Genomic DNA, 23,523 nt, shown 5'->3' with positions numbered 1-23,523 from the left:
AATCACTATTTGGTGGAGCTGTTAACAACTCATAGACATGTGAAATGTGACCCCGACTACGACTTTGTGTGCTCACAAAATAATTGTTCAACTTAGTTAAAATCACAAAGGTTTCAACTTCTAATAGTGAGTGTTGTAGTGGAGCTGATGTGTCCCAGAAATACAATAAGTAAACTCCAGGAACATACTTTATTTTTTCATGAATGAACGATGGAAGAAACTTTGAATGAGAGATTGCATTGAGTAACAGAAGCTGATGGAACAGAGGCTAGACAGGAAGTGACATCATGACTTCACCAATGCATATAAAGATATTCTAGATAATAGTGTTCTAGCTTTGTGTGAGCTGTTTGCTGACACTTCCAGCTCCATAAAGAAATGGTTTTCTCAGTTTGTCGTGGAGGAATTTGACTCATTAATACTCTTAATGCTTAATGAAAGCAAATCTCTGCAGTCAGGTTACAAAATCTGATGGACGACCTGGAGGCTGATACTTAACTACCACATATGGCTGGAATATTTGGGTGTCCACATATTTTTGGCCATGTTGTGTATTTCCACTAATAATTATGAAACTAGTTATATATTACTTTATCAGTTCTTTCCATTTTCACTGCTTTTACAATAGTTTATGTACTCAAATGCTGTGTTCAAATGCTGGTGGGAAAATACGACATCTCAGACTTCACGTGTTGTTTTGTTGGAAAAAACAGAAAACCATTAAAAATACTGCATGTTTGTGAGGTTTTGTCTGCAGTTTTTAAACACTGTAACTTAACAATAATTAGTTCATATTTTATAAATACCCTTCTGTTTTGTTACACTTGTTTATGATGTAGTTTATTTCATCTTTCTATTTGCATGAAGTCTTTAGAGGAAGAAGAGGAAGAGGAGGGAGAAGATCATTAATTAACGATGAGATGACATTAAATGAAAAGTATTCATCCTCGTGGGGAAATAAGCTTCATAAAGTTTCATCTTGAGAGGAAATAAATAGTCACATTCCCAGGATGAAAGTCTTCAACAGTTTCCCATCGCTGTCATTCAGCAGTGTATCGGTGCTTTTGTGTGGAAGTCAGGCCCCGGGGTTAATGCTAACAAAGCTCAGGGGCCAAAAGACTAGCGGCACTTTAGCCCCGCTTTAGCCGGGCTTCTATTTGTTTTAATCCCAGGTTAAAATGTTCAATGGAGTGGTCAGTCAAAGCGATTAGCATCTTTGTCTGGAGCTAATCCTGCTGGGGTTTAGAGGCCATTCAATCCTGGAGTTTAAGCCTCTCTGTTCATTTTAACACACCAAGAGAGCCAAGAGAGCCAAGAAACAGTGAGCAGGGGGAAGTTCGCTCTTACTGCTCCACTTCCAAACACTCTGACACTGTTTTTCTGACCAAAAACATGTCTGATAGAGCTGTGGATCATTACAACATACAAGCAACAAACAACATGTTCTTCATTCAAACATTCCCTGCTTTTACTTTTATAACTTTTACAACATATCAGTTCCCTTCTCAAGCAAATAAAACAGCTGCCAGCACAAATTCTGTTTGCTGTTTCCTTGTTAAAGGATTATTCTGGTGATTTTCTATATTTTTCTTCTTGTCAACAAATCTCATGTTTGGATCCAAACCAACAATGAACTGATCTACTAACAAGTATTGTCTTATTCCTCCGTTGTTGTCCAAAAACTATTAAAAACCCGTCAGTGAGTCACACCGCTGCACTGGGTCACATGTTCCTTCATCATGAAAAGTTTGGTCACGTTAGTTTGCTTAGAAACGGCTCCAGAGACTCATAACAGCATCACGTTTTCAGTCTCCTGAGAGTAGTTCTGTGTTGTTCACCAGCTTGTTGTGCCACATATGATTGTACATTTCTCAAATAACCTCATAAAAAAGTCAAGAGGTTGTGATCTGCAGCACAACAAGCTAACGAAGCTGTAAACGGAGCCACGTTTTCACACATGTGCAGTAGCGGGTTCCTGTCTTGTTACACAGAACTACTCTCAGGAGACTGAGAACGTGATGCTGTTATGAGTCTTTGGAGCCGTTTCTAAACAAACTAACGTGACCAAACTCTTCATAATGAAGGAACATGTCACCCAGTGCAGCGGTGTGACTCACTGATGTGTTTTTAATAGTTTTCGGACAACAACGGAGACAAAAAAACAACCTGAACCTGAAGTTCTCCTCATTAACCGGCGTACATCTCTACCTATCCTGTATCTAAGTCTCTGTTCTTACTTTTTTCTATTTGTTTTAAGGTTTCCATTCATTTAAATTTGCATTTTAATATTTTGATGCTGTTTTTCATTTTTTTAAATGTTTTAATGCATTATATAAAGCATCTTGAATTACCTTTATTCATAAAATGTCCTACAGTATACAAATAAACCTGCCTTGCCAAACACAAAATGGAGTCAACCAGCAAAGCCAGATAATCACGACACCAAACCACCTGAGACGTAATGTGTGGAAGCATTTTAGATTCAAGACCAGATGGAAAACCCATAAATAAAGGTAATCCGTTTGCTCACTTTTCAAAATAAGACTACTTAAGAGCTTACAGTAACATTAACACAGCAAATCTAAAGTCACCTGTCATGAGGCTGAGGAGGCATCGAGATGACGACCTCTACCATGTGGTTTAGGTCATACAGGAAAATTATTTGATTTTTTGAATGTGATATTTAGCCGTAAATGGATACTTATCAAATTCATTTGATTTATCTGTCAACAGCTAATGGATGGGCAAAAAACTCTGAAATCCAACATGTCAGACCTTACTGGAACACAACAATAATAATAATAATAATAATGATAATAATTTAAGAGTCTTTCTCATAACACAAGGACACTTAACATACAACAAAAAACAAAAAACTAACAAAAATAAATAAATAATAAAGAAGAGCTAAGCTTGGCTGAAGAGATGGGTCTTAAACACACCAGCACGCACTTCCTAGGAAATGTGGAAATGTTTTCATTACTCACAAAATAAAAAGATAAAAACAAAGCTTTAACAAAAACAGGGTGAATAGATGACCAAACAGAGGAAAAACTTGTCATTGTAGATTAATGCAGGGATTGTACGGTAGCTTGCGGATGCACTTTTGGACATAAATGTAGAAAATAAAAAGTGTAAAACTCGCCTGCTCTGTTGGACTGGTCGATCATCGGCTGAACGATGCGCCGCCTCGCATTGATGAACCTGAGAAAAGAGAGAGAGAAAGAGATGGATGAAGGAGAGAAACAGGAGGAGAGAAAAGGGACAGTTTGTAAATGAAGTCTGGCCGGCAGCATATGATTTCAGTATTCTGTCTGTAAAGCTGCAGGGAAACTGACTTCCTCACAGAGGCAAAGCTCTGATACCCTACGGGACATCAAACGCCTCACTGCACACAGAATAGCCAATGTGTAGTTTTTCTGATGTGTTTTCTTTCTTATTTTCTGAGAATTACTGGGAAAAAAATGGGATAAAGTCACAAAATAGAGATGAAACTGCTTCACACAACCATGTGAAACATGATTAAAACATCCACATTTATCAGCAGCTTAAATATTGGGACAAAGTATCATGTTTTTTCCCCCAAAACATAATTTTGAGATCATTTTGCAACCGTTTCAAAACTTTGCAAGAATAAGAATGATGGATTATGAGGTTGTGAATAAGGATGATGTATTTTTTCCTGATCTTATCTGAAGGTTGTACATATTGGTATGAAAATGAAATAACATAAAAAGAGGTGGACCTGGACCTGTTTTTATTTTACAGCTAAGAAGCAGAACTGTGACCAAAAATAATTGACCTGAATGGAGACACTTAAACTAAAAAACAGAAAAATAAGTGTTGCTGGATTTTTGGACCAATTAGCTGAAAATAGAAAAATGTAATGTTACATAAAACTTAACCTAACTTTTAGTGTCTGATACAGAAATGACCCAAAATGTCAAAGATATTGAAGCTATATGTTACTGCTATGAAATAATGATTAGTGCAAGAAGCCAACAAGAGCAACGTTTAAATTTAGCAGCTAAAGTTAGCTTATGTTTCAGTTTAGCTGTTGATTTGGTTATGAATAGCTAATAATTCAAATTGGCAGCTAAAAGAGTTTGTCTCAGATTAGCAAACAGTTTAGTTCATAGCAGCTAAAACGATTTGGCTAATGATTTCATTTAGCATTTGAAACAATTTAATTCAGGCAAGCTAACAGTTCAGTTTAATTGCTAAAATAGTTTGGTTCAGACAAGCTAACAACATTTAGTTTAGGAGCTGAAACTGTTTGTTTATGAACAGCTAATAATTCAATTTAGTAGCTAAAACAGTTTGATACAGGTTAGCTAACAGTTAATTTATAGCACCTAAAATAGTTTGGTTAGTTTAGCTAATTATTAGCGGCTAAAACAGTTTGGTTCAGGATATCTAACAGTTTAACTGAAACAGCTTGGTTAATTTAGTTAATTATTTAATTTAGCAGCTGAAACAGTTTGATTTAAGCAAGCTAATCATTCAGTTTAGCAGGTAAAAGTGTTTGCTTTTGGTTAGTGAAGGGTTCAGTTTAACCGCTAACAGTTTGATTCAAGTTTGGCGCCGACCCTGAACCGTGGCGCCCCCCGGTTCGAATCCAGCAGGGATGTTTGTTGTGTGTTATTCCCCATCTCTCTCCCTCCTTTCCTGTCATCTCTCTGCTGTTAACTCTCTAATAAAAGTATAAAATGCATAAAATCAGCTGTACACAACCACAGGTGGGGTCCCAATTCATTGAGTACTGCTGTAGTTTTATTGTGTTTTCATTATTCTTCCAAAGGTGAATCAGGGGTTAACTAACATCACCAGGTTAATACAGTGGAAGAAAAAAAAGTGTTAACTACACTGAAACCAGAAGCTGAACTCTGCTGATGGCGGCGGGCTTCGGGGGGGGGGGGCTGCAGCAGCGGTGCATTCATACATGTCCCCTTCTAAGTACACTCTTGAAAGCCATCATCCTGGTATGCGTGACCTCTGACCCGGCACCTCCTGTGACCCCCCCTAACCTCCCCTGTTAACTCCCCATACTCCCCTCTGCCGCCTCCCCTCTGCAGAGGAGCGTTCTGGTCTTCCTCAGCTTAAAGCCTTCTGAACCGCCCGTCGACCCCTCCTGACCCGCCCTGGAGTTAAAGCTCTGTGGTTTCCCACTTGATTTATGTCCCCTACAAACAGCAGCACCTCCTCACCTCCTCACCCCCGGGTGGGACAGTTCCATTTCAACTTGTTCGGAAAAGAGGGAGGAGAGGGGGTAAAAAAAAAAAAAAAAAAAAGTGGGGGACGACCCGGTTTCCTTTTCAAGAAAACAAAAGCCACCGCCGTCTTTTCAGGGAATGAAAAAAGGCAAGCAGGAGGAGGAGGAGGAGGAGGAGGAGGAGGAGGAGGAGGAGGGAAGACTTTAAGGGTTAGAAGTAGGGGAGCTTCATCCAACAGGAAGCTGAAAAGTGTCATCGACTGAGCCGTCAAGCTGAAGCTGCACAGAAACTACTTTCAGTGAAATATCTGTCTGGTTGGTGTCAGTCGCCTCTGATATCGATGGAGCTGATAACAGAATTCCTCTGGATTCACAAGATCATTTTACAGGCTCTTCTAAAGAAACAGTTAAAATGCCCTTTACAGTTTCCTGGAAAGTTTTTTTTTTTTTGTCTGACCTAAAGTCCAAAACCCCCAAATATGTAATTGATTATAATGCCAAGGCAAATAAAAGCTGAAATATTTCACATGTCAGAAGATTAAATAAGAGGCTGTTGGGATTTTTAACTTGAAACACGACTAAAACTATTATTCATCTCTCTCAATCTATCTAATCGTTTATTTGATTAATCGTTGCAGCTCTAGATGAAACACTGGATGTAATACTGGAAAATAAGAAGAAGACTGTACAACAACATAGAGAAGTGAGGACGATTAGATGATTAAAGGCTGAGAAACTTAGACTGTTGTGTAATTTTTGTTTTTTTTGTGAAATGCTGGAGACTTCTTCTTCCTTGGTGCCTCTAAAATCCTTCAAATGAAACAATCTGAGAGGTGAAAATGACTGAACTGTTAAACTGTTGATGACGTACTTTATATCACACAGGGTTGAAAGAGTTTGTGAGATTTTTTTTTTTAACTATTACTTCCAGGAAATATATCACTTTTTTTTTCCAGAGATAAGCATAACTTCTCGCCAACTTCTTCATATTGATCAGATTATGTCACAGATGTAGCAGAACAACACTTAAAAGTGCAAAAAGAAAACATATTTTTCTCGTTTTCTAGCTCTTTTATTTCTTCACTTTGCTTTTCTGACACCTGCAGCAAAACAAATCCCCAACAAACATGAAGCTGGTGATTAATGTCTGACTGTTTTCAACATTTCCTTCTAACATTACCGGTTTGAACACATCTAACGGTTACAAGAGAGCGTGAAACCATCTTAACGGTGCTGACCTGGTGTTTTTACTGTGTGTAGTGACAGAGAAACATAATCTGTCACACGCTGTTATTGCACTCTATATTCTCCTCCTACATGTGTCTGATTAAGCCACTTGGACTACTGATACAGTACTTTCATTATCAATCCATCTGCTGATGACTTTGTTCGATTAATCGATTAGTCGTTTATAGATAAATGGCATCTATAATCCAACAAAGAGCCCACAGTGATACCTTCAGTGTGCTTATTTTAGTCATAAATGACAAAGAAAAACAGTCTGGAATCAAAGAATTGTTGGTATTTTGTGTGAAAAATGACTAAAACGATTAATTGCTGATCGAGTTATCGAACAGCTGATTCACAATATTTAAGCACACAGCTGGATCTAAGCTGCCATTTTGCTGTAAAATGTAAAAACCTGCAAAAACTTAGTAATGCTGACGACTTCTAGATGTCGGTGATGACCGTCCGACCTTTCGTACAGGTCGCAGTGGTGATGGTGATAACTATGTTCAGTGATGAATAGACTGGCGTTGTGATAAATGGAGGTTTCAGTGTGGATACATAGAGCTTCCATTAGAGATGTCAAAGCTTCACCCATTCATGACCTCTTCACACTATGAGACTGAGTTTACAGCTGCTGACCCCCCGAAACACACCCACATACATAGCACAAAGACATCGAACATCGACCACCGACACCCCCCCCCCCCCCCCCCCCCCCCGCCCCCCCACCCCGCCCCCCCCCCCCCGGCTTCAATAACACTGAGGCTCATTCTTCTGCAACCAGACGAACCATAAACTGACAAAGTTGGTTTTCATGGTAAAACATTTTTCATTGTGAGTCTGTGTGTGTGTGTGTGTGTGTGTGTGTGTGTGTGTGTCTTCTAATGTGACGGCTTAATGTAAACTGTATTCACTTAATTTGACTAATCAACATTTCTTGTTATAATATAACTCGTTTGTGTTCTGAATTTCATAATTTGTGATCTTTATTTATTCATTAATTAATTTGTGACTATAACTGACCCTCACTGTGGATTTAGGTTTTATTTTGATATTGGACTAAAAGATATGTGGTTACAGGCCTTCTTCTTCTGTGTTTTCTTTAAGATTCCTTAAATTTAAACGCTCCTGCGGATGTGTCGTCCAGTTCAAACAGACTCAGCCTCAGAGTTCAGGGTTAAAATAAAGTTTTAACCACATTCTTCATTTCATTTGTTCTCCTCAATGCGTCCATGATTCATTCATGCAGACTGAATGTGTTTGACGTCTTTATAAGACGGAAAAATAGATAAATCGAGAGCACGAAGTATTAATCAAGAAGACAAACTAGTTTTTATTTCCTCTGTGGTTCCTCCCAAACTCTGTATGATCCTGTTCACGTTATAACAAGATATTATATATTTTCTTGTTAATACTTCTGTAGAAACAAAATAATTCAGTGTTATAACACAAAATGTTCTCTGTATTTCACTAAATCCTGTTTATCTCATTAAAACAAAAGTTTATACAGAAACATGTTAAGTTTGTAGACACACAGAGAGTCCTACAATTAACAAGTTAAGTAAAAATACAGGAAATGCAGGAATAAGCTGAATACATTATGATACTAGTATAATACTAATAACAGTAAAATGCATATAATGAAGTATACACAGTATACGTATTGATGGGTAATTTGATGAACATAGATGAGGCTCGATGGCTGCATGTTGTTTACTGCAGGCTGAAGGAAACACGTCTCATGTGATAAAGAAAAGAAAGAATAACATCCGTCAGATATGTTTCTGCAACTGATGCGTCTTTGTTTTACTTGCTGAAGATTCTTTTTTAAAATATGCATAAAGATGCTCATAAAATCCTGACTGGAAACACCAGAAAACTGAAAAATACCCCCAAATGTCACAAAAAATATTTACATTTTGACTGAAGTGGAAGAAAGAAACAGATCTGTCACCCTGACGCTGCTGTAGCTGCTTCTTAAAGGATGAAAAGATGAGTTAATGTCCTCCGTTTGACTCCTGACGAGGTTTTAAATGCACATAGAAACAGTTCAGTGGTCAAATTTGGGTGAAAGACACGAAGCAAAGATTCATTTGTCTTTCTGTGTGAACAACTTACAGTAAGTAGAGGTGCAGGACTGATTCTCTAAACTTTAATCAGCTGTCATATCAGAGCAACTATTTTGATGATCCAACAATCGTTATAGTCTTTCAGCCTCTCACATGTGAGGATGTGAAGCTTTTCTGTGTCATACACGACAGTAAACTGCTGATCAGACAAAACAAGACATTTGAAGACGTCACCATGAGATCTATGAAATCATAACAGGTGATTTTCACTATTTTCTGATCTTTTTTTTTAGCCAAAATTAAACAATTAATCGAGAAAATAATGAAAATAACCCTTAGCTGCAGCCATAGCCTGTACATGCCCGGTGTTGTGCTGAATGAACATGACAGTTTGAATTAGAAACGGTCAGAATCAACGCTGATCATCACGGCGGACTGAATACAACACCTTCACTTCCTGTCGAAACAACCGACAGCTCAGCTTACAAAACATGGAATAAACTACATCAGCGACAACGAATCAGTGAACCGAACTGAACGAAACAATTCAAATCAGTAAAGTGATTCGTTATTTCCACCTCTAGTTGGAGGCCGAGGGAGGAGGTGGAGGAGGAGGAAGAGGAGGAGGAGGAAGAGGAGGAGGAGGGGGAGGAGGAGGAGGAGGGAGGTGTGCTTCTCTCTGTACAGTCAGACGCTCTCCTGAGGTTTTAAACAAAGCAGTTCAACACAACTACAATCCCAAAACACACACACACACACACACACACTAACCCTCTGCTTGTAAAACAGTCGCTAAGCCCCGCCCAGCCTCGGTCATTCTCAGGTCAGCCGCCCCCCCCCCACCCCCACCCCTCCTCTCACCCCCCCCCACCCCCTCGCTGCCTCACCCCGGGTGTGTTTAAATAAACCAGGCCAGCTGTTTGCCATGAAAATGCCATTTACACCAACTGCCCCCACCACACACACACACACACACACACACACACACACACACACACACACACACACACACACACCTCTGTCTCTCCCACAAATCACCAAACACAAAGTATGATGGGAAAAAAAACGCCTGAATTGAAAATTTAACAAAAAACACTAAACTGAGCGGACAGTCTGAGCAACAAAACCTCCATAAAAACACATGAACGGTTGATGTTTTGTTGTTGTTGTTGTGACTAAATGTAGGTCAAGGTGTTTAAAAGAAACTCACTGAAGACGCTTAAACAAAGTTTCCCTGAGAACAAGATGTTCATCTGATTAGAGGAAATACGAGGAGGGCGAAGAGAGGAGGAGGAGGAGGAGGAGGAGGAGGAGGAGGAAAGAAAGAGCAAAGATAGAGGAAGAGGAGAAAAAAGAGATGAAAGGAAGGGAAGGTGGGAATGTCGGAGAATAGAAGGGAAGAGGAAAACACCAGAGGAGGAAGAGGGAAAAGTCAATTTTATTTGTATAGCTCAATATTTACAACAACAACACATCTTCTTCCTCGATTCGAAAAACTCCCTAAAGTTCCTCGCCGTATGTGGCGACGCAGCAGATTCACGCAAGAATCCATCTCGTCACAGGCTTCAAGTTATGCGACCAATCGGTGTCCTTGAACTACTGGCAGGAACTTTAGGTGTGACGACAGCAAGAAGCGATCGCCGTGATAGACAGATGGTTCATCCGATCACCTGCCAAGTATTTTTTTTTTTTTTTTTTTTTGAAAGTTCCCGCCCTTTTCCAAACAGGACGACTTCTCACACGGTTCTGTGTAACAAACCATCAGGTTATGAAAAAAAAAAAAACTGGACTTATCTGCAGGAGACAACTGTTCGCCTGCCGCGGTGTCCGTTTTCCAACCGCAAGTTTTTTTGTTGTTGTGGTGTTTACTGTTGCCATGACGACGTTTCAAGCGATCATTTTAACCCAAACCACAATCTTTCCTTAAGCCTAACCAGACCACACCAGTTGCTCTGAGTGTGTAATATTGCTGCCGATGACCCGATGAGTCGCCATACAGACGCCAAAGTGGCGCCATGTGTGTCAGACATGGAGGGGCGTCACAGAGGAGGACGGTGTTTGACGGTGTTGGAATAGAAATTACAGACGAAGATGAAATGAGTGGTGAGGAGGTGAAGGTGAGGATGGTGAGGAGGTGAAGGTGAGGAGGTGAAGGTGAGGAGGTGAAGGAGAGAAGGTGAAGGTGAGGGGGTGAAGGAGAGAAGGTGAAGGTGAGGAGGTGAAGGTGAGGAGGTGGTGGGAGGGAGATGGTGATGAAAGGGTAGAGAGGGAGTGGAGGAGGAGAAGAGGAGGAAGAGGATAAAAGTAAAGAAGGGTGGAACCACAGCAGGAGAAGAGATGAAGAGATGAGAATAAGAGAAGGAAGACAGAAGAACAGATGAAAGTAGAGAGGAGGAGAACGAGGAGACGAGAAGGTGAGGAGAGGAGACAGCACCAGGATGAAGGAGAAGAAGTGAGAGGGAAGAAGAGGAGGAGAAAGAAAGGAGGAGGAAACAAGAGGAGATGAGATAAAGTGATGGATGAAGACCTGAGGAGAGGAAATTAGGAGGCGGGAAAACAAAGGTGAGGAGAGAAGATGAGGGGAGAAGAGGCACATTTTTGGATTAACAAAAAAACCCAAGTACCACCCGCCCCGACAACGATTGGCCTGAAGTCACATGACCACATACCCAACCCATCTTTGTAGACGCCCCATTGGCTGATATCTGTCTGGATGTATATGATTGGTACCCAACTTACTTTATTTAAATGTTGTCTGTAATGTGTTTTATGACGACTCTGATGAAGACCACAAGCCGAAACACAACTAATAAAGTTGTTCTTCATACTACAAGTGTTGCTGGAGTTCTCATGTTTCTGCTAATTAGAGTTACAAACGTCAGTGAGATTTTTTAATGAGGTTTTCCTGTTTCTTGAACAGAAAGTTCCGGTTTCACTTTGGCGAGGAGAGGAAGAGTCTCTCACTTTCTATCAGCTCCGTCTGTCCTTCACGCTGTACGTTATATTATGAAACTGGTCAGATATTTGTTAAAATGCACCTGCGACCTGCACGACACACATTCTCACTTCCGCTGTAGAAGCTAAAAGACAAAACAACAGAGTCAAAGCGTATAAAACCCAAAAAACAGACCAAATAAACCATCTCCATTGCAACACATTTATATGCAACACACACACACACACACACACACACACACACACACACATACTTGCCTCCATTTGATCTGACAGTATAAACCAGTGAACAGCAGTCGGATCAAACCGCTGCCTGTCTGCTTCATTTACAGCCTCATTTACTCTGAATCTGCAGAATCAGGGAAAAACACTGTGGGCTGCTCCAGAGGCGTTGCCACAGTAACAGCCAAATATTCGCAGGGAGTGGGACTGACTAATGGCTTCAGGGGGCTTCAGAGGCTCCAGAAATCAGCAGTACAGTACGTCACCGGGACCTCAGAACCTGCCGTTTAACAAGTCTGGAGGTATTTCTACTCCGAGTATGAATTTATATCAAACCTAAGCAGGTAGATTAAAGGACGAGTTCTTAAACCAGCAGTCAGGTGTCCGTATGAACAGTGAAAGAGGTTTTCCTCGCTGTAATCATTCCTCCCAGTCTGAGTTAGTCATATCAAGTGGATATCTGACACATTTACAGTCTTTTTTTAGCATCAGATTCCCTCTTTGTGTTTCCTCGGACAGTGTTTCCCTGTTGAGCTGCAGGTGGAAGTATAGTAACAAAAAGAGGGACTTTGGCACTAAAAAGACTGTAACGTTGAAAGATATCTACTTGATTTGACTCATTTGGACGCTGAAGCTTCATATTAGCTTCAGATAAACTTCCGTCCTTTACTTTTTGTGTTTCTGTTGCTTCTTTCAAATCAAAGACGTAACTTTCGTGTTGTTTGTCTTGAAATCTCACTGTAAGAAATTAAGTTTGACCAATGAAATCTGTGTCTGTTCAATGATGTTTGAAGATTGTATCTCGACCTACCGATTCTACAACAAACGAAGCCGTCAAAAAAAGTCACGTACAACATCAAACCATCATGATTGTACCTCAAACACGCTGCCAGTCCTGAACCTAAAACTTTCTTCTTCTTCTTTTTTTGTTAAAAGGCAGGAAAAGCTAAACGTCATCATCGCTGTGAGAGCAGAGACCAGAGAAAAGAAAACAAAACACAAAGACATGTAGGATTTCATCTGAGACTTCATGCTGTAATGTTGTATTTGTCAGACATTAAGTCATAAATAATATCAGAACAGAAATGTCAAAGATATGTTTGAGGTCATTTAGAAACAGTTTATTCCCACAGTGAGAAATATTTGTTGATGTTATCTATATAAACTCTCATATATCAAAAATCCATTCTTGCTGCTAAACGGATCCTCTTGATGAGTTAAAAGCAGCTGTTTCAGATCTCTGATGTTTCTGAAATGTGAGTCTTGTTTTGTCTCTGACTTTATCTGCTGCTGCTGTTCACCTGCTCCTTCAACGTAAATTATATGAAATCATATTTAACGGCGGCTAAAATGGTGAATGAAAAAAAAAGACTAGAAGTAAAAAAAATCAGTCAAAGATGGCTGTGATGCTCGCTGGAGGTCAACAAACCATGAAGCAAACTATAGTAGCAGGATCGCACTACTTTTTCTAGATCTTTAACTGAAACGTCAGCTTCTCAGATCCATCCGTACATGTCGGAGCCACAAGATCAGAAATATGAGAGTGAACAACACACGGAAACACCTTAGCAACAGCCTTAGCAACCAAGGCTACAGAACGGGCGGCTGTTTATGGGCGTCTGCGACGTGTCGATGTCAGCTCGTCAGCAGGGTAGAAAGCGTTCAGTGCTGGCTGAAGCCCTGAGTTTTGACTTGCAGGCAGCTATTTCTACATAGTTTCACTTCACGTTGTGGAACTTTGACCACATTCAACATCAGACATCAGAACAGGATATAAATAACAGAAAAACCACAAAAAGCAGAATAAGTCCCCTTTAATCAAATTACTCGTATGACGATGCCCATGTTTGGTCACTGACTGTCTTCCAGCTTGTGTTATAATGCTCCAAAAGCTTACAAGTCTTACAAGACAGTGTGTCATTGAACGCACCACTAAAGAGGGTTGATAGAATGGTTTATAGCAGTCTGAGTCTGTTTGACAAGTTAGCAACGTTCACAACTACAAGCTCCAAAAAAACTGTCCTCACCAAAAAATGTCATAAACTGTGACGTTCATATTTACACTATACGTGTTCCCGCCAATTTTAACAGGACTGTCGTGACTCCAGTTCTCTCCCAAATTTTAGTTCATAGTGAATTTAACATCTTCGTCTACGAGATGAGTTTAAGAGACATGGTGAGTCGTCTGTTCGATGCAAGTCTACCTGCCTGACAGCTAATGCTAACTAGCTAACTGTCTGCAAACATCAAGCTTCCTTCACTACAATAATCCCCAGCTCACTGAGAAGTCCAACCTGAAAAGTTTTCTGTGCTTGAATTGAAGGTTAAGTTCCTAAAAACCTTTTAGAAAAGTTCCTTGAGCGCCACAGAACTTAAATGCATACTTTGAAAGCTCATATCTGCTAAAACATCAGTTCAGTTCTGTGAATGTTGGAAACTAAAACAGAGCAGCAATGATGTGGTTTACTGTTAGATCCCCAACAATGAAATGTGCTGAGGTTTCCATTTCTGTAACAGTAAACAGGACACACACCAGGAAACATCCTACAGGTCTCTACTTCCCCACCTCCCCACCTCCGCCCTCCAAGCTCCAATTAACTCCCCAATTAACCGCCTCCTCCCCTCTGCAACTGTAGTTGGGGGATATTTGGAGACAGGGCAACCCCAAAGGAATTAATCATTCAAATCATTAGCCTCAGGTTGCCTGGAGGAGGTGGTGGTGGTGGGGGGGTGGGGGGGGGGGAGCGGTCCTAAACACAACAAGAGTGTGTCATCATCATCATCACCACTGACTCACCAGTTGTTGACCTGCAGGATGGTGAGGCCGGTGTCCTGCGCCAGCTGCTTCTTCTGCTCCTCCGACGGGTACGGGTGCTGCAGAGGGACAAAACACCGGCAGGTTAACACACAACAGCAAACACATCACAAGGTCATTTCCTCTTGTTGTTGTTGTTGTTGTCGTCGTGGTCGGTGTGAGCCTTAAAGCAGCTGCTAATTAGCGTTAAAGAAGGGAGGCGGGGCTAGACTCATTAAGGGAATATGAAATGGAGCATAATTAATGGAGAGAAGAAGTGGTGAGCCAATTAGAGAGGGAAGCCAAGTGGAGAGAGAGCCCTCTTAATTAGACTGTGTGTGTGTGTGTGTGTGTGTGTGTGTGTGTGTGTGTGTGTGTGTGTGTGTATGTGTTTGGGGTCGTTCAGGCTTGTTTCTCTAACAGTGGAGGATCAGAACAAGCCTGAGGCTGCAGCTCGATCCCAAGAGTCTGCGTGTTTATGTGAGACTGTATATGATACTTTCATATGTGTGTGTATGTGTGTGTACAGTTTGCATTCTGTTGATGTTTATGGATGTGTGTCTGAATCATTGTATGTTGGCTCTTTTTGTATTTTTGTATTTTTACAGGAAAGAAGAAAAAAGTTCTGATACACAAATCTGTTTTCAGTTTTTGGACTTTTTCTCTAATCTTTGATTTTTGCTGAAATATTGGATCATTTGAACATTTATTGAAATGAAAGCATGTGAGAAGTTTAGAGGGAAAAATCACTATTTGGTGGAGCTGTTAACAACTCATAGACATGTGAAATGTGACCCCGACTACACACTGCTTTTTGTAAGACGTCAAAAGACAAAAAGGTTGGAAACCACTGGTTTCATCTTTAACAATGTGTTGTATTTTAAAAGCTTGTTATATTATCCATTGTGTCAAATCTTCATCTGAAAAGTAACTAAAGCTGTCAAATAAATGTAGTGGAGTAGAAAGTACAAAGTAGCATCACATGGAAATATTCAAGTAAAGTACCTCAAAATTGTATTTAAAGTACTTGAGTAAATGTACTTTCCACCTCTGGTCTAAACCCTAGTCTAAATACAGATACCAGAAAGCAACAAGAAAACTGGTGACTCAGAGAATCAGGGAAATGCTCTCGAGACTTTGTCACACTGAAGGGAAAACAAACTGTTTGGTCTCCTGCTGAGATCAATTTCAGCCTGTAAAAGGGGGATTCATGACTCTAAACAAATTGGGGGACAAATGCGGCTCCTTTCCAACATTCACCAAAACAAACTCCACACAAAGTAACCAGATTAAACAAAAGAACAAAAACCTTGCGTAGCCTTAACCACAATGCTATAGACTAAATGTAGCATTCACAAATTGTGAGGGTCACAAACCAAACTGGTCAGTAACACAGTCAGTCACACTAAGAGTTAACCTTAAAAAACAGTTTTAGATATCCAGGACGAGCCCCCAAAAGTCACAAACTGGCTCAGGAATGTGACAAGGAGAAAAAGTATTACTTAAAACAAATGTGATGTATTAAAACTAAACACGTGAAACAATAATGTGTAGGTTTAAGGGTGAAGACTTTGTCTCAGGTACAGTAAAGGTGAAGGTATGATTATTGTAAGTCTCCAGGAAATGAATGTAGTCAATGTATTGTCCTCTGAAGTGACGAAAAGTCCATTTTAGAGCAATTTTAGAGTTTTTGGAGCATTGAACCATTCGTCTGGTTTCTCAAAGGGCTTCTGCAGGTGTTCATGGATTCAAGCAAGAAATTACGCCAAGTTTAAAGCAGCTGTAATTAATATGTTTATAATAATAATAATGATGTCTGAGCTGTCAGTGTGTAATGTGTTGGTCATGGCTCGTAGTGATGAACCTACAGAGAATTATCAGCGACTCTGCAGCTCCCATCGGCTTTACGGAGCTTTATAGTGAGTTTCAGCTCATTGTTTATCTGTCCAGCTGCAACTTTACTGTTCTGGTTCACTGTCAGAGCTCTCATAGCGTCATTTTGGGACGCAGCAGGTGCTCAGCACCAAACGGCAAGCAGACACAGTTAGCTGTAGACTAGCTGGTGAACATAGTGGAGCATTTAGCAGCTAAAGAGCCAGATATTTCCCTCAGGAGCTGGTAGAGAGTAAAAACAGAGCTAAAAGAGAGTGAATATTGGACTCACATTCACCAGGTGGACAGAAACACGACTCCGCATGAATGATAACGGATGTGGAAATGAGCAACTGTTTGCTAACATGTTATTTCAGGGTTTAACATTAATATAAATTTGAGAAAGAGATCTTGAAGTTGGCATCGGAGATTAGCTTTAAATAAACAGTATGGGAATGTGCAGCAGAGAAAAGTTCATGAAAGGTTATGCAGCCCTGAGAACAATAAATAATGTTTCACTGCAACAGCTGACAGTGAGTGAGAGTTGCTTCATCTGTTGACTGAAACCAGCTGCTGCAGATCCTCCGCGGCACGTTGCTGCCTGTCCCTGACCCAGATAACAGCACTTTCAGGAGCTATTTTCACACTGAGGTAACATGCAGCGCTGCTAAAGTTCAGACTCATTTAACTGTGGAGAGATCAGGCAGAACATCCCAAACACAGAACACATGGTTCAAGGTTGGAAGTTTGGAGAAGAAGAAGAAGAAGAAGAAGGTCTGTCTGCTGCCACCAAACTATTAAATATAACTGCAGAACAGTGAGAATAAGTGAAGCACAGTCCTGTTCCAAGAGTTCTGGTACTTTACTTTCCATTTTGGGAACCTTTTTGACATTTCCGGCTACATTTCAGACATTTCTCATGCAAGAACCAGCCGTAGGACCAGGTCTGTTCTACAGCGGCACGTACTAGTGATTAACGAGGGCTTGTCACATTCGCCTCTCTCATTTACATTTTCTTTTAGGTTTGAACAAAAAAAGACAAGTGGTCCAGGCCTGTCGTACTAATCGTTTGCCATATTTTTCCACACTCTTAAGCCCCTTTCAGGCACGCACTCCCTTCACGTTAATCTGAAGGCAATTGGACATGCCTGAATAACAGCCTGAGTCACTTTTACATACAAGTCAGGACGGCGAAGTCAAACCTGAAACATTTCAAAATTAGTTTCAAGTCTGAACTGAATGCTGCAGATTAATATAAAAACCACAGCAGCACAATAAAACCTGCACATAGAGAGAGAGAGAGAGAAGCATGTCTTGTTTTGCCTTCAAACATCACTGTAATAAATCTGATTTAATTTAACACTATAAAAGAGACAATTTTAAGGCCCTGAGGAGATTCTTCTTCATATCAGATCAGTCTATTAAAAGGATTTCCCCCTTGCAGTGTGACCCTCAAGCAACACAATTATAATCTGAGCAGTTTCAATTTTCATTCATGCCTGTTGAATATATGAATATACAGCAAACAGCATGTCAGCTAATAGGAATTAAATGCACAATATGTAATTTCAGCCGCTAGGCGTCTCAATCAAAACAATAACAAAAGACGGAGTGTGATGACGGTGTGAAGTAGCAAGGGATCATGGGAGTTGTTGTCTTTGTTGTTAAATAACCAGCTTCACCGGGATAGGATTACTCCAGTGTTCATCATTCAGGATGTTTTTACCCGCAGAGGTCTCCTCCCCAACGATTATACACAGTCAGACTGTCAACAGGCTGCAGAATTAGTCTCTAATAACGATTAATGATGAAACTGATCAGTAACAGTGAAAAATACTTTTTAAAATCTATCAGTGATGCAGCCTGAGAGAGAACAAAAATTATATTAAAATCCTCTTTAATATAATTTTCTCTCTGTCCTCTTTCTAGGTGCTAAATATTCCATAAATGGAAAAAGGAATATTAATGTTAACAGATACTGTAGATGAAGTTGGTAATATTACATATGTCTGAAAAGCCTGTAAGAAGTATACAAGAATTTTAAATATGTCACCAAGTAAAAAAAAAAAAAGTGATGTAAAAGTTATATTCTATGCAGGTCCAGGTGAACATCCTCCTCAGATCTGATTTTGTTTTGTCTGAGACAATCTTGAGAGAAAAGAGGTGAAATCTTTGTGTCCTCGATCTCACTGTGAGACTCGTCCACCGAAACTCTGACAGTCAGAAATTTAAAACCAATTTCGACCCACGACAACAAACCAACCAATCAGAAAACAACATTAAATGACATTTTGTAAGTGCAGGTTTTGAATAAAGTTTAGGGAGGAAAACAACAAAAGGAGTCTTTTTTCTTGATGATTCAGCTCCGTGGCTGCATTTTCAAAACATCCGAGCTGCAGATGGATGACTTGTCTCTGGTTTCATTTCCTTTCTTCTATTTACTTCGTAGCTCTACGATTCATCACTTACTCAGTAAACAATCTGACAGTCTGACTCAGATTAAACAAGGTGTTTCAACTTCATGTGAAACTGTTGTTTCTTCATTCCTGTCACAGTACAGTTTTATGATGACACACCTTTGACAGCTGTTGTAATAATTTCTTTCTCTTCTTTTGCTCCTAATAAAACTGACATTGCTTAATTTGTAAAGCTCTGCGGTTTGAAGCAGAACAGGTCATCTTGTATTGTAATTTAAGGGGCGTCGACTGTGCAAATGATCAGATCTCACAATCACACACACACACACACACACACACACACACACACACACACACACACACACAGCTCTTCACTGAACAGAACAAACTCGTCCGTTTAAAACGAACAATTCAGGACAAGTCGGTGCAGCGAAGACGGTTTACTGAATCTAACTGTGAACATTTGTAGGAGCAAACCTGATGGAAACAAGTAAGAGAGGTTCAGGAAGAAAATACAAATGGGTTCCAGCTGGTATGTTTTTCAGATTTAGATGTAAATATAATAAATATTATTTAAAGTGACTCAACCTGTGCCATTGTGCCAAAACTTGCAAAATCTAAAATTTTACTCGTGACACAATATTATTTATTTGTGGTTTTGATACTTTAACTTCAGTAAAGGCTTTAAATGCTTCCTCCTTTACTGTTCCTGTATGTGATGACAGGCTTATTTGACTAATTGAAACCACAGTCGGTACATGTGTAAAAAAAAGAAAAATAACCCTCAAGGTTGTTTCCTTTCAGCTGAGCCAACGTGTGAAAGACAGAAACGCAGAAGAAATTAGCATAAAGAAGTAGGACATCGAGGGACAAGGAGAAATACATACGAAGCAGGAAGGTTACTCCACCTCCTGCTATTTAAGAATTCACCGCCACACGGTAACCAATCACACAGCCTCGGGCCAACGCCAGAAGATCCACCACATCCCTCTCTGCGGTGGAAAACGAGGAGGGAAAGTCTTTGATGTTTTCTTTTCTCCAACTCGCTCATCCCTCTGCCAAGAGTGCTGTGTTTTCCCTGTGATCTGATAGCAGGTAATTGGCCTAAACTGCATCTAATTTGCCACAAAGAGCGATAATCATGGAAGTTGCTTCATCGCAATTTTCAGCCTCAAAAGTAGAAGATTTTCTCCAGGGAGGCGCTTTAATTGTTCCACAACACAACGCAGATGATTTTATAGAAACAAGACGAGGCAAAGGGAAAAGAAAACATTTTACAAGCGTAACACACCGACATCCAACATCATCTTAAAGCACAGTGACCTCTGACCTCTGATGTACTGCTCATCGAGTCACATTAAAAACCTTGGTAGCAGCATGAGCAACGAGTTAAATGTATGAAACCGCAGGATCTTCCTTCACCACAGTAAAACCACATGCTGCTCCACCTCCAAGTCTAATTTCAGAGTTTCCACTCGAGGTTTTAATCTGGAGCCACCTGCTCATTATAAAATTATAATCCTGTTAGCAGGGAGTGGCGGCTCCGACCACCTCGCAGCTCGCAGCTCCCGGCTCGAGCTGCCTGTCTTAGTCCTCAATGTCCTGAATACACCAACAGACCTACATCCACACTGTAGTTGGAAACCACTGTAATGCATACATAGATTTAAAAATAACCAATTGGGTTGTGTGAATATCTTAATGAGATCTGATCATAGGGTGCATCATGGGTAATGTAGGCACAAGATTTTGACAAGGAAGAAGAAGAATGTGTTGACAATATCTCTGATTCTGCTGCAGCAATTTTTATCCTTTTTTAAAAAAAAAACAAAAAACTGTCCATCATGAGTCCTAAAATGTTTCAGGAGTGCAACACTAAATCTGAGCTGTACTCTTTTAACAAGGGATGCACGATATTAGATTTTTGGCCAATATGTTGGAAAGTTGCCAATATTTCCAACTCATTGTGGCCGATTGCCGCTGCCGATACCGATATATGCACATATTTTTTTCTTGCTGGCTGAGGAGACTATTAGGCATGCAAGTATAGATTGTACTAAGTATGATCAAGAAAGACAATATATGAAGGAAGAATTTAGGAAAACTGGAGTTCAGTCCAGTTGGATCCAAATGGAGAACCAAGGCTAACGTTAGCTGAGAGGCTAGCGGAGCATTAGCCACAGCATGACCAACAGCCAGCTAGCCTCCCGGCTAACACTAGCCCTGGCTAGTCCATGTGGATCTAACTGGAGCACCGAGCCCCGGTTTGTTATTCAGGTTAAAGTAGGAAGAAGCAGCGGGTCTGATGGGGTGACACAGTCCGTTGAGAGACGCACAGTCAGGCGGCGGAGGGGAAGGCGACATATTGGCCTCTCATAATCGGCAGAATTCGCCGATGCCAATATTTCATTTTAGAGCTTTTATCAGCCGATACCAATGACGTGCCGATAATATCGCGCATCCCTTCTTTTAACCAAAGGTTAACATATTGTGCTAACGTTAGCTTGGGTCCGAGGTAGCAGGGCGTGTTTTTCCAGAGCGTGAAAGGCAACACGTCACACTCCTTATTTGGAAGATCTTGGTCCAAAATGGAAAAGATGGCGCCGAATATAAAAGCTGCAACTCTGGGCTTCTAACACACAATCCTGCTACGAACCCTAACCCTAACCCAGGAGCTAAAACGGCCTGTTTCAGACAGAGGCTGAACTGAGGGGCTGCATAAAGGACCAGTATAAGATAAATAAGGAGTTTTTAAACTGTAAAACATGCAAAAATATTCCAGTAGAGCCCCCAGAATATAAATATACACCTGGAAATGGAACCTGGAACACACACTTCAGTGCCAGACTGTAAATGCATGTTAAACACCTTCAAACACACACTGGTTCATGTTGTGATGTGGGGGAGGTGTTGTTTAGTTCCCCAGTAAACCTGTTAAGAGGCTGTAATTATTACTCATTTAGTGAGTGGAGGGGTGTGTGTGTTGCAGACATGTCAGCACTGGCTCTGACACAACAGAATTTTTTGTAGAACTGATTCATTTTAAAGCGAAGAAATGATCAGAGGACGTTTCATTACAGGAAAACGTTGCAGCTTATTGCTGGGATTAAGAGAAAATGAGCAGTTATTAAGGGTTTTTTTGCTTTAACAGGTTAAATTTTGTTTTCGTAAATGTGACTTTGTCTTTCCGACAGCTTGCAGCTTTCCCTCCATCTGCTGTCTGGTTGGCCTCGCTTCATTATCTGACGGACGCTCATTTACGCTGTCAGGGAAGAAAGGCTGCTCCGTGATGTATGTGACCACATGCTGGACATTTTTTGGGATGTATGTGTAAGTGTGTGTGTGTGAGAGAGGTCAATAAAGGCGACTCCCACAGAGAGCCAGGCCCCGGGGGTCCCTGGGGGGCCTGTCACAGAGGTAATGGATGATGTTTTCACTGCAGGGTGAGGGAGCCACAGAACAGCCTTCCTCACACTGCAGGGAAATGAACGTCTGATCACAGAGGCCTTTATTTTTTAACCAAACCCAGAGCTGGTCGGATACGATAAGTTTCAGGTCTGATTACACAACTGCAGTCCCGCTGGCCACGTTTTTAGACGGAAACACAGGAAGTCACATCCAAGAGTCCCAGATTTTAGTTCATGAAAAACCTTTAAATTTTATCCAAACACTGTCCGACCTCATTGGACTGAATCGTTCACCATTTTTCTTCAAATCTCTGCACATGTTTCTGTTTATCCAAGAGAGAGAAAACTGAATTAGAAAGAATTGTCTGATTCTGACTTTTTTTTTTACACCCCGACAGAAAGAAAAAGCTCTGATTTGTATTTCTTTGGCCTGAAAGTGTTCAAGACTCGGTTCAAAATATCAGTTACAGAAAACTTTAGTCTTTAAAACTCAGCCTCTAGAAACCATTTAGGCCACTAAAAACAAGTTTGCTTTTGGCACCTTTCGACCAAATCGTCCAAGATACATTATCAGGTACCTCAGAAAGTCCTTCCTCAGGAAAAAATGCTTCTCTGGAGGCAGAAACTAAATCTGGAAATGCGACTGAAATCAAGGTTAAATTCCTGAGTTTCTCAGGCTCCTGATAAACCTGCATTCTACCAACAAATACAACAAGCAACTGCAATGAGATTGTCATCTCTCACCAACATCAGAGTTTCTTCCTTTGATCTTCCATTAATTGATTAGTTGCCAAATATTAAATTAATCACCAACTATTTTGATAATTGCTTAACTGTTTTGAGTAATTTTTAATTAAAAAAAAATCCAAATTCTTTGATTCAAGCTTGTCCAATGTGAATATTTTCTGGTTGTCTTAATTTTGGCTCCTTATTTTCAGCCCTTGATCACTATTGCTAAGGTTCATTTGAGCAGATCTAAACACAACGATCGTATTCAGACCAAAACAACCTCACAGAGACTCTTTAGAGGAAGTCGACCTGGTCCAGTCAGAAACTAGGATGCGCTCAACACCCACACTTGCAATCTTGATCACTTAAGTGCACGTTCACACACTGCTAGGTGACCAGGTGTGTCCCACGTCTGAAATATACCAATACACACTTCATTGAACCCACACTTGATGCACACTTCTAATACTGCTTCAAAGCCACATTCAGAGCCAAGTGTATCCAACAATTTACCAAAGTGTATCACAAATCACCAGTCCAGTTGTTGGTGGTAGTTTGTCTATTGGCTGGTTTTAGGGCCAACAATAATCAACTGACAAGAAGAAGTTTATGAATT

At 40.5% G+C, this 23,523-nt stretch overlaps 1 protein-coding gene across 1 annotated transcript in view; it reads right to left on the bottom strand.

Annotated features, from left to right (window-relative positions):
* meis1a (Meis homeobox 1 a) overlaps positions 1-23,523 on the bottom strand; it is a 64,131-nt gene that overhangs the window by 6,089 nt on the left and 34,519 nt on the right. Inside the window, exons 9-10 of the mRNA XM_044342846.1 lie at positions 14,486-14,562; positions 3,146-3,204 (exon numbers count right to left, since the gene is read on the bottom strand). Of these exons, the coding sequence (XP_044198781.1) occupies positions 3,146-3,204; positions 14,486-14,562 (136 nt within the window). The remainder of the gene's footprint in view (positions 1-3,145; positions 3,205-14,485; positions 14,563-23,523) is intronic.

This window comes from Thunnus albacares, chromosome 3, assembly GCF_914725855.1.
Source record: "Thunnus albacares chromosome 3, fThuAlb1.1, whole genome shotgun sequence".
Taxonomy (NCBI): domain Eukaryota; kingdom Metazoa; phylum Chordata; class Actinopteri; order Scombriformes; family Scombridae; genus Thunnus; species Thunnus albacares.
This window is presented reverse-complemented; position numbering and strand designations above follow the sequence as displayed.